The following is a 20,773-nucleotide window of genomic DNA, read 5'->3' as shown; positions in this document are numbered from 1 at the left end:
ACACACCATACCAATTTATGGACAATGCCCTGCCTTTCTAAATGCATTCATGCTGAGTCTTAGAATCAACTCCATTTTAGCAACTAATTAGTTACACTGACAAACTTTTAAGAATGGGGCTATACAATCTTAGAAAATGTCACCACTCTCTTTGTAAATTAATGATTATATTCCCCATTGCACAATAATAGGTTGTTATCAGCCTTTCCTCTTTATCCTGTCTTAGTCATTTAGTTAACACTACCCTGCACCCTCCAGGAAATTTACGCTACTCACTGGTGTCTAGATTTATGGATATTTTAGCACTCCTTTCATTTTCGTATCACTAGGCAAATCTTGAGGATTTGAAAGAAAGAAAAATTTCACCTGAATATTAGGACAAAAATCCTACTTCAAAATTCTACTGTCTTTCTATAATTCTACTCTGTTTACTTTTAAAGAATCACAGTCTGTGGCCTAATGTGCCTTTTCCCTTCGCATTATTAAATATACCACGCAGAACATTACATTATTATGCTACACATGGCAAAGAAATTTTAGTATTCACAGGATTATGGTAATTAAGTCTTCCTTCACTTTGGGTGATGTGACACTTGCTTGACTATAATGTCACTCCACTTAAAGTCTGTGTAAACAACATTATCTTAGTCACTCTGCATTACATTTCCAACTGTGAGCAAAATTACAAGGTCAGATGGACAAGAATGTAGGTAATCCCAAGGAAACAACTTGTAAATGACTTGTTCAAGGTTCAGACTGAGTTTTTAATAAAAGAAATCCAGCGTTTTTTGTACTAATATTAATGTGTTACTGTATAAATACTGTCTATAGCAAAGAACATAAATATATTTGAAGCTACTGTTACAAATGGAAGTGTACACGATATAGAAGTTTTGTGGTAAAGAAGAGAATAAATGTTGCTTGTCAAAGTTTTTTGACTTACAAATATGAATGCCATGGAATGATTGCAATTGGTTTTGTAAATAAGGAAACAATATCTCAAATATATTATATTGTTTTTGGAAATGTGCTTGATAAATACAACACAACACAGTTTACACTTTCTGGTTTTCTGTTTTTATAACAAATAAGAGCAACTACAATATTTTTAAATGAAAGAACATATATATTTTTAATTGTCTTTTCTGCCTGTTAATGAACTGTCTGTTCAATAAATGAAATATTGAATATTTTCTGACCTATGTGACTCTAACCTCAAATTTTGACATGCAACGTTTTTAGTGATTGGTCCACTGCTTAATTTAAAAGTTGGATAATTTGTTTAAACTACCATATAGTGTAAAAAAGAGCTGAGCAAAAATAGTCTAGATTCATCTCGTATAAGTTCTCTTTACTAAACTAGTGCAAATAGTAAAGTAAAAAAATAATAATAATAACGGTTGTTAGGATTGATTTTAACTGAAAACAGGATGAATGTTCTTAAATCTGAGCCATTCAATTAGGTCACAATCAAGTCTAAATGAGTAAAAACTCTCAAAAGGATTCTCTGGGATTCTTGTGACATTTAGACAATGAGGTCATTTAAAATAATAGGCACTTTGTTCTACAAGAGGATATATTTCTGGGAGAATAGCTACTGGTTGTGGACATTTGATGAATTTGCAACTCTGGTAAATTAAATAAAATCAATTTTAACTATTTCCCTTTTCTAGTTTGGCCTCTTACCATATTATACACTTTCAAATGGATTTTTTTTCTAGGACACTGAATGTAGGAAACCTTGATAGTTCTGCACTAATTCTTAGGTAAAGATCCCAATCATTCTAATCAAGTCTTTCCAGAATGCAAAATCCAATTACTACCTTATCTAAAAAGAAACAGTGAATTAAATTACTGAGCAGTCAACCTGAATTCTCTTAAAATAACTTGAAGAATAAAAAATATTTGAGTAATTTCTTCTCCAAATATAAACATGCAAGAAAGCAGACACAATCATAAAGAATAATGGTTGGCAATTCACTCTATTCAAGCATTGCAATATTATGTTTAGAGTGGTAAAACCTGAACATAGTCTCAAAATGGTGTTGTACCACTGTCTTGTCCTTTATAACACTGAGATATTATTTAATATATCACCCATTATCCACATAATATTGTATATGCATAAATACCAATAATAGTTTGAAATGAAAAGCAATGACACATATAAACTTTAGGACAACTTTGAATCTAAAGAAATATAGAACGGAGATTCTTGATACTTATAGCATTAATGCTTGACAAATGGAGTTTTTCCAAAATATGGGGTCTTAATTAGTATTTCTCATTTTTCCTGCTCCATTTGAACTTTATTTTAATTATTCCTCTTAATTTTACACAATTAAAGTGATATCACAAAACCTGATTTCTAGATAGAGATACTATTTTCTGTGGGTAACAAATATGAGCTTATATGTATAGTCATATAGATATACATATAGATATAATGTTGTAATTTGACTAATTTCAAAAGTCACAGGTTACAAAATATAGGTCAAAAGTACATTTACTTTAAAAATTAACACCATTTACATACTGGCCCTGAAAAATATTGGTGGTATGTTTTCAGACAAGTTATATATTCTTCTCCTGGCCTCAGCATCATCACTGTAAAATAAAGATTTTAATATCACCTACTTCCCAGTCTGGTAAGATGAACTAACACAGAGAAAATCACATTAGATCATTGGATACTTGTTATGTATTATTTTTATGACAAAAGAGTCCATTACTCTTAACCATTCTTCAAAATTTTGTTTTGACTTATCTTGTTTATGTCAAATCTGATAAAACATTAGTTGACAATTTTATTTGACCAATTAGTTAATATATTTAAATGTATTGAATCCTATCACAGAACATCTTACATGTAGTCCAATAGTTCAATGTTTGATAGAAAGATAAATAAGCATTGTTTCCATATTATCCTATATGTTGATCCTATACATCTAAAAATTGTTTATCTTCCATATGTGACTATATTAAGTCTTCATTTCTATCATCAAACTGATGTTATCTCATGTACTAATAACTTTAAATTGCACATTCTTATTCTTCCTCTTTCTACTTTGTAAAGTACTCTGAGAAATGATACTATTAATATCTTGATTGGGGATTTATGGTGCAGATCATAAGAGCTTGCCAGGTATACTTTGATACTTTTCTTACTGTTTTTTTTTCCTAAAAAGAATGAGATTTGATTGTTTCCTTTTAAAACAAATATGAGTTTGGATGACCAGTGATGAAGGAAATGTATGATGTCAAAACACTAGCACACAGTGGGGTCATGTGCTTAGGTCTAGGGCAGGGCAGACAAACAAACAAACCTTCACAGTAGTCAGTTACCATCAAATAAAATCTCCGAGGACTGACTTTTGTTTTTTCTCTTTCAATGCCAAGCAAGAGTTATGTTGTGTTAACTACTTAGATGTCTTATATTTCTTTTTTCAACTATTTGTAAAAACAAAGCTACTTTACAAGTTGGAATTGGGAATTTATTTAAAGGCAAGCCAATTTTCAATAAAACAGTATATGTTATACACATGTCTTTTGTCCCATTAAAGAAAAAACAAATGGGCTTCAAAAAGAAATCTCAATTATATTAGGTGACAGAACACTGCTTAAATATTCTCTTTTGGAAATGGTAGGACTGAACCAAAAGTGCACTTGATTGATTAACATGAAAGTAAGAAAACTATAATTTTATTTTAATTGTCAAGTTATTTGAAGAATAACTCTATTGACCACATTTATAAAGTGAAAATATCATAAAGTACATAGTTACTATGTTGAAAATATGACAAGCACTCCATTTATTTACATCAATTTTCTATCATCACTACTAGGACATAGCGTAAAACTATGATTTCTTTGGTAAGTGAAGTAATTGAGGATTTAAAATTAGAGAACAGCTAGCAAAATCCATGGACAACATCCTAATTTTTCACTTTTTACATTGAATTTGTAAGCACCTTTTAATAGTTGGAAAGTGTTACATAAAATTATAGACTCCTATATGTAGTCTTATATGGTAGCAATCTGCTGGGGTAAATAATATCCACTACCATTAGTAAAATTGTATACTTTCTAGGTCACTCTACTCCTTACTATTCCATATTGCTTATGCTCTTTCATTTATACTCCCATCCTCATTTCCATAAGCATTTTAGTTTTGATCCTCTTAGTTTCTCTATAGTTTATATGGCTGAATCAACACATACACTTTCAAAAATCAATTCAAGATATTTCTCGGATTTCAGTAAATGTAAAATTTTATCACAAACATCCAAAATGGGATACTTTGTTATTCATAAATAAAATGATATCATTATATACCATCATTAATTTAATTAAGAAATTTTGGAATGATTTGCATGCCAAGTTACCAGAAACTGAAAGATGAAAGTGATTTTCATGCCTAAGTTCTCTCCCAGTAATTTAAAGTCAGAACCTTCAAGAAACAAACCCAAATGAAAAATTTAATCCATTTTTTCAGTTAAAATTATTCACTTTTGTATGTCATTACTTTCATGTGTTTTCACAGAAATTTTTTTCACATTACACAGTTCAATTCATTATAGCTGAAAGAAAAGTACTTTAACATAGACACTACTCAAATGACAATATAATGCCTGTGTGTTACTCTCTGTGCTAATAACCAGAAATGTGTTACTTTTACATTTCCCATAGACATTTACCTTTAAATACCTTAGGAGGTAAACGTGTCTTTATAGGAAGACAAAATGAAATTTTCTTACAATAAACATCACCTACAAAATACATGCAGTACTTCTGGGCGTTTTTTTGTTGGATATTTTCTTTACTTACATGTCAAATGTTATCGCCTTTCCTGATTCCCCCTCTGAAATTCTTTATCTCATCCCCTTCCTGAAATTATTCATTTTTAAAGTCTTTTTGGTACTAGTCTTTTCTACATGGATGTCATAGTCAAAAACAAAGTTTAGCACTTAAGGAGGTACACACACTGCTTCAAGTCATGTGGATATTATTTTTTATATATGGCATTGAAAATTGAATTTTTAGTACAGAAAAATTTCCAGATATTAGAAAAACAATCAAAGCGGTATTGAAAATATAGGGCACATTACCCAGTGTCTTCTATATCTCCCTCAATGTCCTAGGATGCTTTTTCTTATAAAACACATATAGAAAACATGGGGCCCACAAGGAAGGAGGGTCTCCTCATCAAAGAAGAGATTTCACTTAAACAGTGCACATGGAAGTAAAGAAGAAACAATACTGCCGGGCAATATCAAAACGTACTTTGTCATTGTTACTCTTTCCTACATTAAACCCTAAAACATGGGAGACTCCAACATGCTACAGATGATTTCAACTTAAATGAAACTGTCATAGCTGTTTTAGGAAATTTCAAATAAATCTTGTCAATTAAATGTTTTTTTTTTTAATTTCTTATCAGACAGGAAGGAATTTCAAGCACTTAAGAACTGTTAATCATACAAACATATTCCCATGCCTGGTAGAATAGTTCAGGTTATCTTCTAATATTGCTATAGCACACTTATTAACCTGTGTTGCCCTGCAAAAGTGAGTGTACCTTCCTAAGAATTCCACAGTCAAAACATAGGTAGGCACTTCAATTACCATCCTAATATTTTACACATACATTTTATGGCACTGACTCTCATTCAATCTCCATCCACTTTTAACTTTTCTCTAACTTCTATTTTCAGTCACATGAAGGACATTTGTTACTTTGTACTCTATCACTATTCTGTGCAATCCTATGATCCAATCCCAATTTATAAATATAAATCATCACTAATAGGAAATAGTGAAATCATGGAAACCACAACTGACAAAAAACTTCAGATGGATAGATCGGTTCTAATTAACCATCCGGATTTCACTTTTTCTTATCAGTAAGCAAAATTACAGGTTTGATGCTGAGATTTTTAATGGCTTCCCTTTCCTGTCTTCACAAGTATAATATAGAGAACAAGATTATGGAAATTGGGCTGAATCTGTAAAAGCTCCAGGACATTCCCAGGGAGTTGATTTTTTAAAAAATAAATACATAAATACCTGTTAACAGCTTGTTTCCTTGTCATTTGCCTCTTCCTTCTAAAAGGAGAGTGTAGCAAAAAATAAATAAATAAAACTGGTTAATTGAGAATTTTAGTTAGTCAGCTTCCAATTATTCAAGGCTTTATTATATTTCACAAAATATCTCTTAAATTGTGCAGAAATTTTAGATAGTTTACACACAATAAAACACAAGAAGGGAAGAGCACAAGGAAGATAGGAAAGCCTGGATTTCTTCTAGATCGTGCTTTAAATATTTGGAAGTTTTGTTTTGTTTCTGGTCTAATTCCCACTGTGTATAATGTGAACATGTCACATGGTTTAGGGCTCTCCTCTATTATTTGAAGGAAAGGAAATCAAGTTAAAGGTTTCTGCTAAAGAAAATGGCCTTGGGTCGTAACAATTCCAAAAAAAAAAAAAAGATTCAGCAATGTGATATCTTTTCCCGTTCTCTAAAAACTTTCTTTCCTATCCCATTGGGTATTCCACCACTTTTCTGGGGGTGGGGGAGACTTATGATTTTTCTTATTTTATATGACCAACCAGAAGATGAAACATTTTACATATTTTCTAAACATGGAGCCGTTAATTATATAATTATCTATATAATTATTTCTGGAGTAAGACTGAACTTTTTTATATCATCCTCACAAGGGTAACATTCATGCGCACACATGTGCATACATACACACACAATCATACCAAACAGCCTTGAAAATATACATACAAGTAACATTAGATGGATTCACCAGGTTATATTGGAGGGTATATATTATTATACAATTCACATGTGATAAAAATTGGAGGAAAGAGGGCCCATGAATTTGAAGGATATAGAGAAAGGGAACATGGGAGGGTTTGGAAGGAAAAAATGGAAAGGAGAAACATAATAAAAATACATCTCAAAACTAAAATGAAAGAGAAGCCTTGTTTTCATTGCCACTTTTTTCTTCTAATGACCTTCTTATTTAATACATATCAGAGTTTTTTGTTTGTTTGTTTTTGTTTTCTAGCTACTGCTTCCTTATTTCAAAGATCTGTGAAAGGGTGTATAAATAAATAACAAATGCAAACATATATCTAGGGTTACTAGGGTGAAGACAAAGGAATAAAGTAAGCTCTTTGTATCTATCTTTCTATTCTGTCACTTCACTTTTTGAAAAGATCTTCTCTTAAATAGAATACACTAAGTATCAAATAACTGTTACTGTACACTTCCTTAAACCAATAGGCAATCTATCACTAGATTCGGGGGCTTTTCTCTATTTAATCAATGACCTGTCTTTCTTTTCTGTACAAAACTAAGTTTTTATCACAGAGGGCTCATAGCTAGATTAAAAAAGTACTTACTTCTGAAAAGAGTGTGGCTATTCCTATGTATTAAATATATACAAGTGCATGATTCAATTGTTTTATTAAATAGCTAAAATTGAGATTTAACTTCAATATTTGAAATTTTCTTATTTACCAAATATAAAAGACATATTTTATAGTAATATATAAGACTGGCACTGGTGCTAAATACTTAAGGTCTACAAGTTAAATCACTTATCTAGCCATGTTTTAGTATCTACAAGGAATTCATTCCAGAATACCCACACATCAAAATATATGAATGCATAAATCCTTTAAAATTTTAAATTTGCCTTTGTATATCACTTGCATAAGCACTGTGTCATGTATATTAAATTGTATCTGGATAACTTAAAATATGCAATACAAAACAATGCCTGAAAGAGATAATTCTGCTATTTTATTAACAAAAAATAATTGGAAGGGTGTATATGTTTAATATGGATACATAACATTCCCAAATATTTAAATGATGGTTCATTGAATCAATACATGTAGAACTCACCGGTATAAAAAGATCATTATTATTCTTGGCATTCTAAATAATGTTTTATTTCTATAATCTGAATTTTTAAAGCAGTATTATGCTATATAGCATAACTTGTGATCTTTCTGCCTATACTCCTCAAGGGCTATGATAATAGACATGTGCCATCATGCTTAACTTTAATTCTCTCCTATTATGATATCAAATAATTCACTGTAGATTTACTTAATGTTAAAAATAATAAAATACTAAGACATTTAATTGATTAAACATTATGATGCTACTAATATTACCAGCTGAGTATAGAATAATGCATAATAAAAATAAAATCATCTCGATTCCTTGCAGATGTCCTAGAATATTTAATAAAGTCCCCCATTCATCTTTTCTATGGAAACCTTCAATTTCTTGTACTTCCACATATCTGAGTTTGAGCATAAAAATTAAAGTCGTGGATAAAGTCCTAAAATCCACATGCAAAAATATATGTAAAATTATAGTCGTTTGAATCCTCTATCAGGAAAGACATGATGGTCCACACTTGTTGTCATGGGTATAATAAGTAGGAGAATTTGGACTTAGTTACTATGAGTTCAATATTATCAGGGATTACATGAAATTCTAATTCAAAAAAAAAAAGAATAAACCCCTAAGCTATATATATATATATATATATATATATATATATATATATATATAATATACACACACAAAACTTTTCAAAATAAAGGTCCCTAACATTTGGTGGTAATAATAGTAATGGATCATCTCTAACCATCAGCATTGCTGCACTTCATTACAACAGTGTAAATGCAATTTTAGCATATCAATCAGAGAAAAAATAATAATAATGAGCAGCACGTTTTCATTGCAATTGAGACCATTTTACATTGTACCTTACTGATTAATAAATTTTCATACATTTATTATTCCAGCTTTGGGGCTGTGAATGCAAAGCTCAACAAAATTAAAGCCACTGATGGCTGTGAAATATCCAAATTTAACTGGATTGAGTTTCATAGAACTCTCAAAGATATGAAATTCTCCTTCTTGAAACCTAATACTTAGACCACAGAAAAATCACTTTCCTGATACTGTAAGTCTGGAAAAGAACCCATGTTTGGGGAGTTCAAAAGTCCCAATGGTAAACCAACTACTATTCTGCTAAAAAGACACAGTAGCAAACATCCCTGTAAATTTTTAATCTTTGTATCCATACCTCTCACAACTTGTCAGAGAAGGTTCTTTGTGCAGTGGGCAGTAGTTAATGCAGAAATTCACAACTGATTAAACTGCAAAGACTAAGGAAGAAGGAGTGAAAAACTGTAAGAAGAAGGTGTGAAAAATTGGAAGAGCCAGAAGTCAGAGGGTACTGAAACAAATCAGTGTCTTGTGATTGTAATAGGAATACTGCCCTTCTGAACTCACAACATCTGTGCTTATCTACATACCCATGATCAAGACAGGCACTATTCTAGTATGGAAGAACTAGTTCTTTACTTCCCATCCATAACTGAGGAGCTCTGGACAGTTGATAGTTGGAAGGGGAGCCAGTTTAATTTTATAAGGGTGTGGTCCCTGGTAGGTTTACCATGCTCTAGTGGACAAAATGGACTCTATGGATTACTTTCCAAAAAGAGTATATGTGGTTGAAGAATAGAGAAGTAGAGTGGATCTGAGAACCAATGGGAAGAGTGCTGAATACAATGAAAAATATGTCTTAGGGAAGTCTCAGATAATTAACAAAAACATATACTTTAAAAACTCAATTTCACTTAGCTAAAGTATCTTAATCATTTTGAGGATAAACTGAAGATACTAATATAAATTTGAGTCCAACCTCAGAGGTGTAATTAAGGAAGCTATTCCTTTCGAGTACTTCAAACAGTGAAAAGTACCTAATAATATTTTAAAGGTAAAATTAACTTTTCTGGATTAACTACTTCAGGCTTCTAAAGTTTAGTAAAACTTTTGGTGTGTAGTGAAACGAAAGACAAAAAGAAACCATTCCTTCCATCCCTTTAATTAATGTAATTCTTCCTATACAATATGTTTGGATAAGTAGGGTAACTTTAGTGTATGAACTACCTCAGTACCATCACCATATAAGTCATGGAGAAATTAGTCTCTGAGATTATTTGGCCTAGGTCAGAGAATAAGTCAGTATTAGAAATCTACTAATCTAATTCATAATGACTGCTAATTCTAAATTTGTTGTATTTAAATTTTTCCTGCTCAAAACTATGAAATGTATTTTATCTTCAGGTCATATAATATAGAGAACAAACATTACATGAGTAAGTAAAAAGTAGAAGAGACCAGATTGGGGATTCTCTTGCTAATTCTGTACTGTCAGTAAAGTGACAAACCCAGTTTGGGAAATATATTTTGACTATATTATAAAGAGCTGAGTTATATAAGATTTGAATTTTAAGGTTATGTTTTAACAAGGAATTTTTTAAATCAGTCAATGATAAATAAACAAACAATACGCAGCATTATGTTGTTCCCTACAATAACCCATGATCTACTACCAGGACTTCCTAAAGAATTTATGTTATCCTTCTAATATTAGTAGAAATTTGAGTTTGAGTTGTATAAAAAATATTTTAAAGTTCTGAAGTATGATATACCCAAATATAAGAGAATTTCCTCATATGAAGTTTAGAGTTGCTGGAAATTCCAGTATATGTATATTATTGATGGGGTATTCATTTAAAAGTACTAGATTGATTATCTATTAAAGAAAAAAAATCTATGATCTTTATGTAATAAAGGAAGACACCCCTTTGACCCTTGAAGTTGCCACTGTCATCTACAGAAGTGTACTTAATGCAGGCTGTTCAGATGAAGACAGATTCCATAGATCATAATTAGATTCTGTCAATGGTGCACAGACTTACACACATCTGGGAAAAGGAATATCAATTAAAGAATTGCTTTCATGCTCTTTCTCTCTCTCTCTCTCTCTCTCTCTCTCTCTCTCTCTCTCTCTCTCTTGCCTCTTGTCCTCTTGCTCCCCTTCTCTCCCCATTCCCTTCACACCCTCTCTTTATGTGCTCATGGCCATGCCTAGCCTCTGCTTCTCCACTCTCTCCCTCTCTCTGCCTTTCTCTGCCTCAACTACCCTCTTAACTCCCTTCCCCATGACCTAAATAAACTCTATTCTATACTTTAAAAAAAAAGAATTGCTTTCATAAGATTGGCCTGTGGGAATGTTTCCAGGGTATTTACTTGATTTCTTTTTTTTTTCTTTTATTGGGTTTTTTCTTCTTTTTATTATATATTTTCTTCATTTACATTTCAAATGCTATCACCAAAGCCCCCTATACCCTCTCCCCACCCTGCTCCCCAACGCACCCACTCTTACTTACTGGCCCTGGTATTCCCCTGTACTGGGGCATATGATCTTCACAATACCAAGGGCCTCTCCTCCCACTGATGGCCCACTAGGCCATCCTCTGCTACATATACAACTAGAGACACAGCTCTGGGGGGTACTGGTTATTTTTTTTATTTACATTTCAAATGTTATCCCCTTCCAGGTTTCCCCTCCGGGACCCCCCTATCCCAACCCCCTCCCCCTGCCTATATGAGGGTGTTCTATTGGCATAGGAGAACCCAGCCCACTGCATAGAGTACTATCTATTTGCTAGGATGTGCAACACTGAGAATACCCACTGAGCAAGCCAATAAGTATTGTTTCTCTGTGATCTCTGTCTCAATTCCTACATCCAGATTCCTGCACTTAGTTACTACTTTCGTATCCTTCCATTAAATACTCTTAACAATTAAGCCACACCAACCATGTCTTCCCACAAGTTGTTTTTTTGGTTAGCATTTTATCACAACAGCCAGGAAGCAAACCAGGACACTAAAAAGAACTTTGATTATGCTCACAGAAATTATAATATTGAATTAAAACAATAAGTATATATTTAAATTCCAGTGAAAATAGCCATTATGCTTTTAAGGGGGATACAGTTATCAACTTACAATAAATTTATATTTTGGTGGAACTGCTTAAATAGGCTGCTTCTTAAAGTCTTCCAATTTTGTCATTTGTGTCTCTAATACAGTATATTAATTTTTACTCAGAAAAATATAGTAAATAAATAGAATGAAGCAATTTCTTCCCATCCCAACCACTTTCATTGATAGAGAAGATAAATTAATAGGAAATATATATTAAAAATCTTTTAAAGTTGTCTGTGGAGATCAGATCACATTAGCTATTGTATTACCATTGTTTGAATCTTATATGGGATTTTCTTCATACTTGGCTCATAACTTCATTCATGCACTTTATATCTCAATGTGTTCTGTAGCAGCTGACTTAAAGCTATTCAATTCCTTTAGGTATTTGGATACAAATGCGGCTTAATTGACTTTTAGTTGGTACTAAGGTCATAATATGATATGAAACTGAAAACTGGTTTGCTTTATAAATATTATAGTGTCTATATGAGGACTATAAAACCAAACTTAACTTTGAGTTTGATAACTAAAGTGTATCCTTCATCATGTAACATCATGATGTGCAATTATTATTTTTGTTTTCAATATATTTCCCTTTGAAAAATCTATCAATTGATGAAAGACCATATTTTGCTTTTCATTCACTATTAATCATCACATAATACCTAACACCTAAGGCAGATGTCACCTTTTAACAATCATCAAGAAATACTTATCAAATTAAATAAATTAATATTCTCATGTGGAGGAACACTTTAAATTACTAAAGATCATCACTTCATCACCTTCAATATCATTTTCATAAAACATATTTTAAGAATCTATTTTTGCTATGCACATCAATTGTTGCAGAACATGATTTGTATAACAACCATCACTCTTTGCAAGTTGAGTGAATAGTCTTTGAAATCAAAGCCCATCTAAAACTTTTAAGTCTAAATGTCTAAATGTAATTCAATAGAATAATATATATTGATTATTGATGAGCACAGAATTATTTCATTACTAGACTTTCTTCTCACATTTATCTTATTTGTCTAATACTCAACTGAGTGGTTCCTAAGAAAATAAATTCGTTTGCCAATTAATTATTCTGGTAATCCTCTCTGGGTTAGTCAAGCTGCAGATAAAGAAAACCAAGCAGGGTCAAAGCAAAGGAATCCTGGACAGGATTGTACTTGTACTGCTGAGGGTGGGGGCCCGAGTACGAATAAAGAGGATTACTGTTTTGAAAGTCTGTTAAATCCTTTATGCTCATCCCCTGACTTAATCCTTTACAAGGACCACTCTACTATTTAAAGATAAATAAAATGCATATTCTTTACTAATTAAAAAAATAGAGTCAGGCACTTAAAATTACAAAGTATTAACTTTTGAGAAACTAGACAGAGCTACTTTACATTTTACCAATCTCATATCTAAATAGTATTGGTTCTTCCTTTTGCATTTATAGAGCATTGCCTAAACATCAAATAATGCAACTGTAGAATTCACCATATGTGAGTATGAATCATCAATGAGCTTTTATAAACAAAGCTTTAGTGTGTAATGTGCTCTTGTACTTCTAATTGACATTTATCTATGTGAATAGGACTGAAATAGTATTAGCCTTGGTAAAGTTTGTGATTTTTTAAGTTTTAAAATGAATAAACTTCTTTAAGAATTGAGGAAAATCCTTCTAACATACTCAATATGCCACAGTCTGCATATGGATACCATAGAGGCCTCACACTGTCACAACTTCTTCTAGAGTCAATATTTATTGTACAAATACTTACTGATCATCAGCTATGTTCAAATAGCTATGTGCTATGAACTATGAAGAAAATAAATATCTTCAAACACAGTGTCTACCATCATGAATATTATAATCTAGAAAGATAAAGAACCAAAAGTAACAACTGTTACTTGATTTCTTGACATACAGTATTCACCCAAAGATATGCTATTAATAATGAATAGATTAGTGAAATAAATTCTATAAGAATTTTCTGATGAACGTTATCATCTTTACTTGAAGTGGTCAGTAATATCTTAATTGTTAAGTGTAAATTTGATTTGGATATTCAAAGGTAAGTTTTGAAGAACAAAGACTCAAAAAGAACCATGTTTTACGAAACAAAACTGACAAAGTATAGAAAATGCATTGAAAGACTATGTGGTGAGGAAGAGATGGCTGGGGATGTTGTCAAAAAGCAAGTGAAGATAAAAGAAAAAAAGAAAAAAAAACCTTTCCACTGAAAGTCTCAAGCTAGCATCATCATAAGTAAAAACATACCCTGGAAACAGTGCAGAATGGAACATGGATCTCTGTAATCATGTTATTTTATTACCAATAAATATTATATTTGAAGTTCATGAAATAATGGCACAAGTCTACTTTTAACAACATCTAACACTGGTAAAGGAAAAAGATGTTGAACAAGGCTTACAACTTTGAATTACTTGTTCAAAGGGAACAAGTACCTGCCTGTGTGACTATATGCAAATTGCTTTCTCCCTGTAGAACATAGTATGTTTATTTGTAACACCAAGCTATATAAGCTGACCACTTTAGCCACAAAATATGTTAATTGCCTTCTTCTTGAATTGTTGAAACCTACCTAACATTCATTTATATCAAATTAAAATTCCTCTGAGAAGTTTTTGGCATTGATAGGAATTAGCACACCTGAGGCATAGTCTTTCCCTTCTAAAACATAAAGAGTTACTGCAATAGCTGTTAGCAATATTTAGCTAAGAAGCATATCCTTTCTATCTTTCAGAAAAGACTGACCAAAGCAACTCAAATATTTTCCCAACTAAAAAAGTGGTAGAGGCCTAATCTCTTTGCTTGCTACAGAAAAATGAAGTAGAAAAGCTAAGAAACTCAGATATTCGTTTTGGCAGGTTTCTCTTCTCATGAAATGTGTGTGTCTCACAATATTTATATTATAAGAAATGTAATTGATATCCTCTCTTCATATGTATACTGAATTGGTATATTTTCTATGAAATGTTCTTCAACCTTTACGGTTTAAAAACTCAGAAATCTATCCTGTCTTCTTTACAGTTCATATTTTATAATGTTAAAGTCAAGCTAATCCTCCCTTTTAAATGGTACATTCAAATATTATATATATGTAGATATATATCAATATAAAATGTGTCATAATATATAAATGTAACACTTTGTATACACATATGTATGCATATATACTAGATCTAAACATAATAATATAAGTGGAATCATATAAAAAAAGGCGTAATCATCATATAACTGTAGATAGGGTTTTTTTAAAAGCCACACATGTAGGTAAAATTAAGGCTAAATTTTATTTTTAAAACATTCTTAGTTTCACTTCTCCTCCAAACAATTAGCTTTATTTTGAACTTTCAGATTGGAAAATTTCTATAAATATATACAAAGTGTAAGAACAATTGTCTAGTGAAAATTGCTGTCTTCATTCTTCTCTAGATTCTTTTATAATAATTATTATTGTATTAATATTAACACTGGTCACATAAAGAAAGCAAAGAGCCCGAATTCTACCTTCTTACTCTAGGTTCAATGGGTACTTTTTGTGTGCCTTTAGGGCACAATTATGGGCTTGTTGTAATCACTAGCCTGACATTATTTACAAACGACAAAACCTTACTATTAAAACATCCCAGAGATAACAAGACTGTCCAACATTATATTACAATTTCTTATATGAATAATACTATTTCTTTGCAAGGTTAAAATTTTGGGATTAGAGAATTGACTGAAACTGAAATTACCACTGTTAAGGAATATTGTGCTCCTTCCATTCCTATTTTTTTGATTTCTGAACATTTTTTTTTTTTTGCTTTCTAAACAATCCCTTTTGCTTATCTAAAATTTTACTCTTGCCTTTATCTCTTGATCCCAATGAAATGCAAAGTAATTTCCTCTTGGTAAGAATAAATAAATATTTTGTTCTATCTTAGATATCTACAATAATGTTTTAGTAAAATAAAAAAACCCAAGTCTCCAATTAAAATTCCCAATACTATATGTGTATCCAGAAGCTTATCCAAAGCTCTGGCTAAAACTTTGACAAAGTTATGATTATTACTGAAGGATCAGATCTGGAGACTGATTTCTTCTTGGCCCTTCTGTCTGTCTACACTGCTACTTTTTTTCTCCTTTGCAGAAATTGTCGACACTTTTCTACTGCATAGCTCTTTTCTCTTTATCTCATAATAATGGCTAGATTACTTCTCTAGTAATATGTAAATGCTTCTTTATTAAAAAATGGCCATGTATATGACATCATCTCTAATGTTTGTCTTTTTCACCCTAAAATACTACCACCACAGATTTTTCCTAAATATTCCCCAAAAGTCATCTCAAATGTTTTTGGTGAAAATCCCTCCCATCGTTTAGTTTGTTTTTGTTTTCTTGTTTTTTTAAATTCATCCAATTGTGGAAAGAATTCTTTGTAAATCGAAAGAAAAATAAAAGGAAAGAGAAAGAACTCACCCATGATCATGTTGTGAAAGTAAAAACTTGTTAATAGAGAGAACGGTATTACTCTCCAGATATGACTTCCAGATAGATCCTTCCTACCCATCACATCATGCATTCCTTATGTCTCTCAACCTTACATTACTTGTCTTTCACACAGAATAAATTTTAACAATCTTCACACCGAAAATCTGTCTAAGACAACTAGGCCTTCTTTTTCCCCACTTCTTGCCTATTGTTCAAATCTAATATGAGATTCTTGGTCTTTTACTCTGCTTATTTGTTAGGCTGTTGATGTATAATGATCGCATCTTAAGGAATGTCTTTGTATGTTTGAATGCCCTCCTTTAAAATAAAACACATCAAGTGTCACTGAAAGACCACCCAGTTCTTTCTGAAGGTGCATTTGTAGTGGGAAACAATACATTTTGGCTATGCTGACAAATAACATGCCCCCATTACCTCACACTCCCCATTTACCCACCACAATCAGAACAAATGAAAATGAAAAAAAATCAATAGCAATGAGACACTAAATAGGTCTTAAATTCTTTAGATACAAATTACAGAGCATTTAGTGAATAGGAACAAAGAACTCAAAAAAGATGTTGAAAGCCTTGACTTTATTATTTAAATCATCTTTGCCTTTACAAATTTTAAATAGAAAAGTAATTCGTATCCTCTTTCAATAGTCTCTTGGTGCTGAAACTAAAAACAATTAATAAATAAAATATAATAGAATAGAGTCATAGTAGTAGCATAAGAACAATTACTATACATAAGAAAATTGTTCTGTAAATTATATAAGACTACAAATCAAATAGCATTTCTGTTTTCTGCAATTACTATGTGGTATAGACGTTTCATGTGCTGAACACAATATGCAAATCTACATATAAGTACGTGTCAATGTGTTCTCTGTAGAGAAACAAAACATTGAAAATAGACCCCTTGATTTTGCTCAACAGTTTTTCAGAAGTAAATGCAATTTTATTATTCATTGTAAACACTGGGTTTTTAGCTTTAATTTATCACAATACACACTACAAGGAAAATAAAGAAACAAATGATGGAAAGCATGTATACTTATACATGAGTGTAAACAAGCAGTTTTTGTACATGACATGTTGAAAATGCAATATAATAAATATTTGACAATGGTTTAAAGGCTAAATTGATGAGGACATTGTTCAGTGGAGGAGGAATGAGGCCCTAAATTCAGTTCCATGTCACCAAAACATTAAGCTTATGTGACTTACTTCACTGTGTTGTCATACAAAACAATCAATATGATCATCGATGTAATAGAAATTGTTTAATGCTAATCTTGTTTAATGCTAACCATATAGTATTTTGGGAAAACATCAATGATAGTCACTTGGGAAGAAAATGGTATTTTCCTTATACATGAATTATCAAAAACTTCTTTTAAAAAGAGCAGGGCTTAAGGACACTTTCTTCTAAACTATCTATTTAACTTATAACCATCTGATCCTAAATAAATCAAGTAAATTATTCTATTTATTATATTTTTTAGTTTCTTAAAATGTAATTTAGTATATAATGTATATATATAACTAAACTAAAAATTAATGTTATAATATGCTACTAATAGGAATAAATTCTATGCAATCTAAATCACCTGCTAAATATTATTTTACTCTTTTTTATTAGATTTTTTTAAATTTACATTTCAACTGTTATCCCCTTTCCTGGTTTCCCCTCCGAAACCCCACTATTCCCTCCCCACTGCCCCTGCTCACCCCCTGGTGGGGGTGATGGTGGTGGTGGGTTGTTTTGTTTGGTTCTGTTTTGAGAGTTAAAAAACACGAGCTGGCTTGTCAGAAAGGTGGGAAGATCTTGGAAGAGTTTAGGAAGGGGAAAGCACATAGGCAAAATATACTGTATAAGAAAATTTTCAAAAGTCTATATAACACAGTTAATTATGATTTTTTTTTTATTTTGCCACCACTAAAATCACTAAAAGAGCACTAAATCATATAAAATAGTAAGAAGATTATGGTATTCACTTTCTGGAAGTGTAAAATAAAGACTCATACATTCACAAAAAACTATATATAAGCAGAGAAATTCAAATACTATCAAGAATTAATTACATTTCAAACTAGTAATATTAAATAATATTTCTATATTTACCTCTGTCAATTTTAATTATATTAATTAAAACAAAAAAGGTAGCATATCATATGGAAAACATAATCCCCATGTAATTATACACTGTAATGTTTACTAAAAATTGCATAAAATATGTAACAGTAAAAGAATTTCCAAGTTTTAGCTGGTAGTTGTATGTGACAGAATAAAAGGAAAGCCATTCATTTATTTCTGAAAGCTTAATTAAGGTTTTCTATGTGTTTAACCTCAATAATATTTGTGTTGACAGGATTAGATAGTTTTCCCAGAAAAATAAGTAAAATGTATACCATCACCCTTATATGCTCAGGAGCAATAATTGTACATTCTTCATCATTACTCAAAGCTAATCACTAAGATACTAAAAAGCTATTATTTAACTTATGTTTGATTCCTTGGTGTCATTAAAGTACAAATCTTAATAAGTTATTTATTAATTTAATTTCTAAATTTTATAATTTCTTCTTAAATTATTTAGGATTTGACTTATAGCAAATTTTTCTTACCAAAGAGATAATAAAGATGCAATCTTTTCTGAAGAAAGTAAGGAAATATACTCAGATCAAAAAAGAATGCACATATTAGCTATAAGGCTTCAAATGACTGATATGTTATAACATAAAACTATAGAACTTTAAAAGTTCAATGAAATCACACATTGTGTTGTTATGACAAATGTCACAGCTGTATTTTCCCCATAAATATTTGTATGTTCTAAAACATCCATATATTCAATGATCTTGTTTTATTAGAGGGAAAAAAGTTAATAATAAATTTCTATTTTAGGCTATGTGTTTGAATGTGTGTGTATTTACCTTAATACTCCATATATAACTCTCAGGGTTTTTCACAGAAATGTGATCAGCAGTATGGAACTTTGTGATACAATGAACAAAACCACAAAAAAGTTTCCTTCAACAATAATAATGTGAAATGTACTATTTCACTTAATTGACATGCCAAGATTTATACTGTCTAGAGGAACAAAAGATAAATCTATAGCACAATGTTTGTAAAGCTGATTATTTAATTTGAGACAAAATTATCTTAAGCAAACAACAGTTATAAAATAAAAGGAAGACTCAAATGAATCTACATAAATGGGCAGAACACTTCTGGTGTGCTCAAACCAGAATTTAACATTTCTTAATCTTCCTTTTATTGTTCTATATGACAATAAAACAGTATGCTTTCTTTCTCTGATCTACATTATAAATAGGGTTAAAAACGATGCAATTACTCTATAATAACAAAAATGTCAAAGATTTCACACTACAGATTTTTTTTAGTTTATAGTACTGAAATATATCTCCTGACCTAGGTACCTGTCATATAAATCAATATTGCAATATTTTTCAAGAACTTATCATGAAACTATATGTTTCTTTGCTTTGAGAATTTCTCAAGTATTATTATAATTTTAGTTATGATACTAACATTTATATTTAGCATAAAAATATAAATCAATGTCAACTATATAGAAATATCCCCCAAGAAGCTAAATGCATAAATTTAATTCAGTACATACAACCACACTACACAATTCTTCCTGTTCTCAGAGTAACCTGTTTTTAACCAATATAAAACATGCATTAACACATTTCAATTTCCAGTAGCCATGCTTGTTTAAATAACACTAGATCATCATTGTAGAATGCTATTTAAGCTTTTAATGAAAATTTCAGTTTTAAAGGTCTATCTTATCAGAACATTTCAAGATCAGTTAACTTCCATTAATTGTAATATTATCAGAATATGCTAAGTACAAAACAATCAAAAGGACTCTTCCTATATAAACTGGTATCAATGGACTATTACAAAAAAGTGGAGAACAAGAAGTTAGAAAGGGGTAGGAAACTGAGGGTGTACCTCAGAGCAATTATGGGAAGTTGTACAAGTAAGTATTATCAAAGCATACTGTCTATAGTTCTCAAGAATTGTTTAAAAATATAATACTGAAAAGCTAGCCTTCTATAGACATTGCATCAAAAAATCAGTCTAAGAGCAGTTCAGCTAAAGTTCCTGGGAGGCTTGCTCTTTTCTGAAGGGAAACAGAGGAGTGGATCTTGAAAAGAGAGAAGGTGGGACAGGAATGGGGAAGAGTGTAGAGAGGCAAAACTACTGTTGGGATGTATTTAAAACCAAAAGGAAAAAGAAAAAAAAGAAAAAAGAAAGAGAAAAGGGGAGGGAGGGATAAAAGAAGGAAAGAAAGAAAGAAAGAAAGAAAGAAAGAAAGAAAGAAAGAAAGAAAGAAAGAAAGAAAG

General features: G+C 31.1%; 1 protein-coding gene across 3 annotated transcripts in view; it reads right to left on the bottom strand.

The window, feature by feature from the left end:
- The window catches only part of Dach2 (dachshund family transcription factor 2), a 489,161-nt gene that overhangs the window by 337,660 nt on the left and 130,728 nt on the right, over positions 1 to 20,773 (bottom strand). For 2 of the 3 annotated variants that reach the window (XM_029473281.1, XM_021153319.1), the window contains exon 3: positions 6,067 to 6,105. The exons of the other annotated variant lie outside the window; for it this stretch is intronic. In XM_029473281.1, coding sequence (XP_029329141.1) covers positions 6,067 to 6,105 — 39 coding nt within the window. The remainder of the gene's footprint in view (positions 1 to 6,066; positions 6,106 to 20,773) is intronic. 3 annotated transcript variants of the gene reach the window in all.

The sequence above is a fragment of the Mus caroli genome, chromosome X (assembly GCF_900094665.2).
Source record: "Mus caroli chromosome X, CAROLI_EIJ_v1.1, whole genome shotgun sequence".
In the NCBI taxonomy this organism is placed as follows: domain Eukaryota; kingdom Metazoa; phylum Chordata; class Mammalia; order Rodentia; family Muridae; genus Mus; species Mus caroli.
This window is presented reverse-complemented; position numbering and strand designations above follow the sequence as displayed.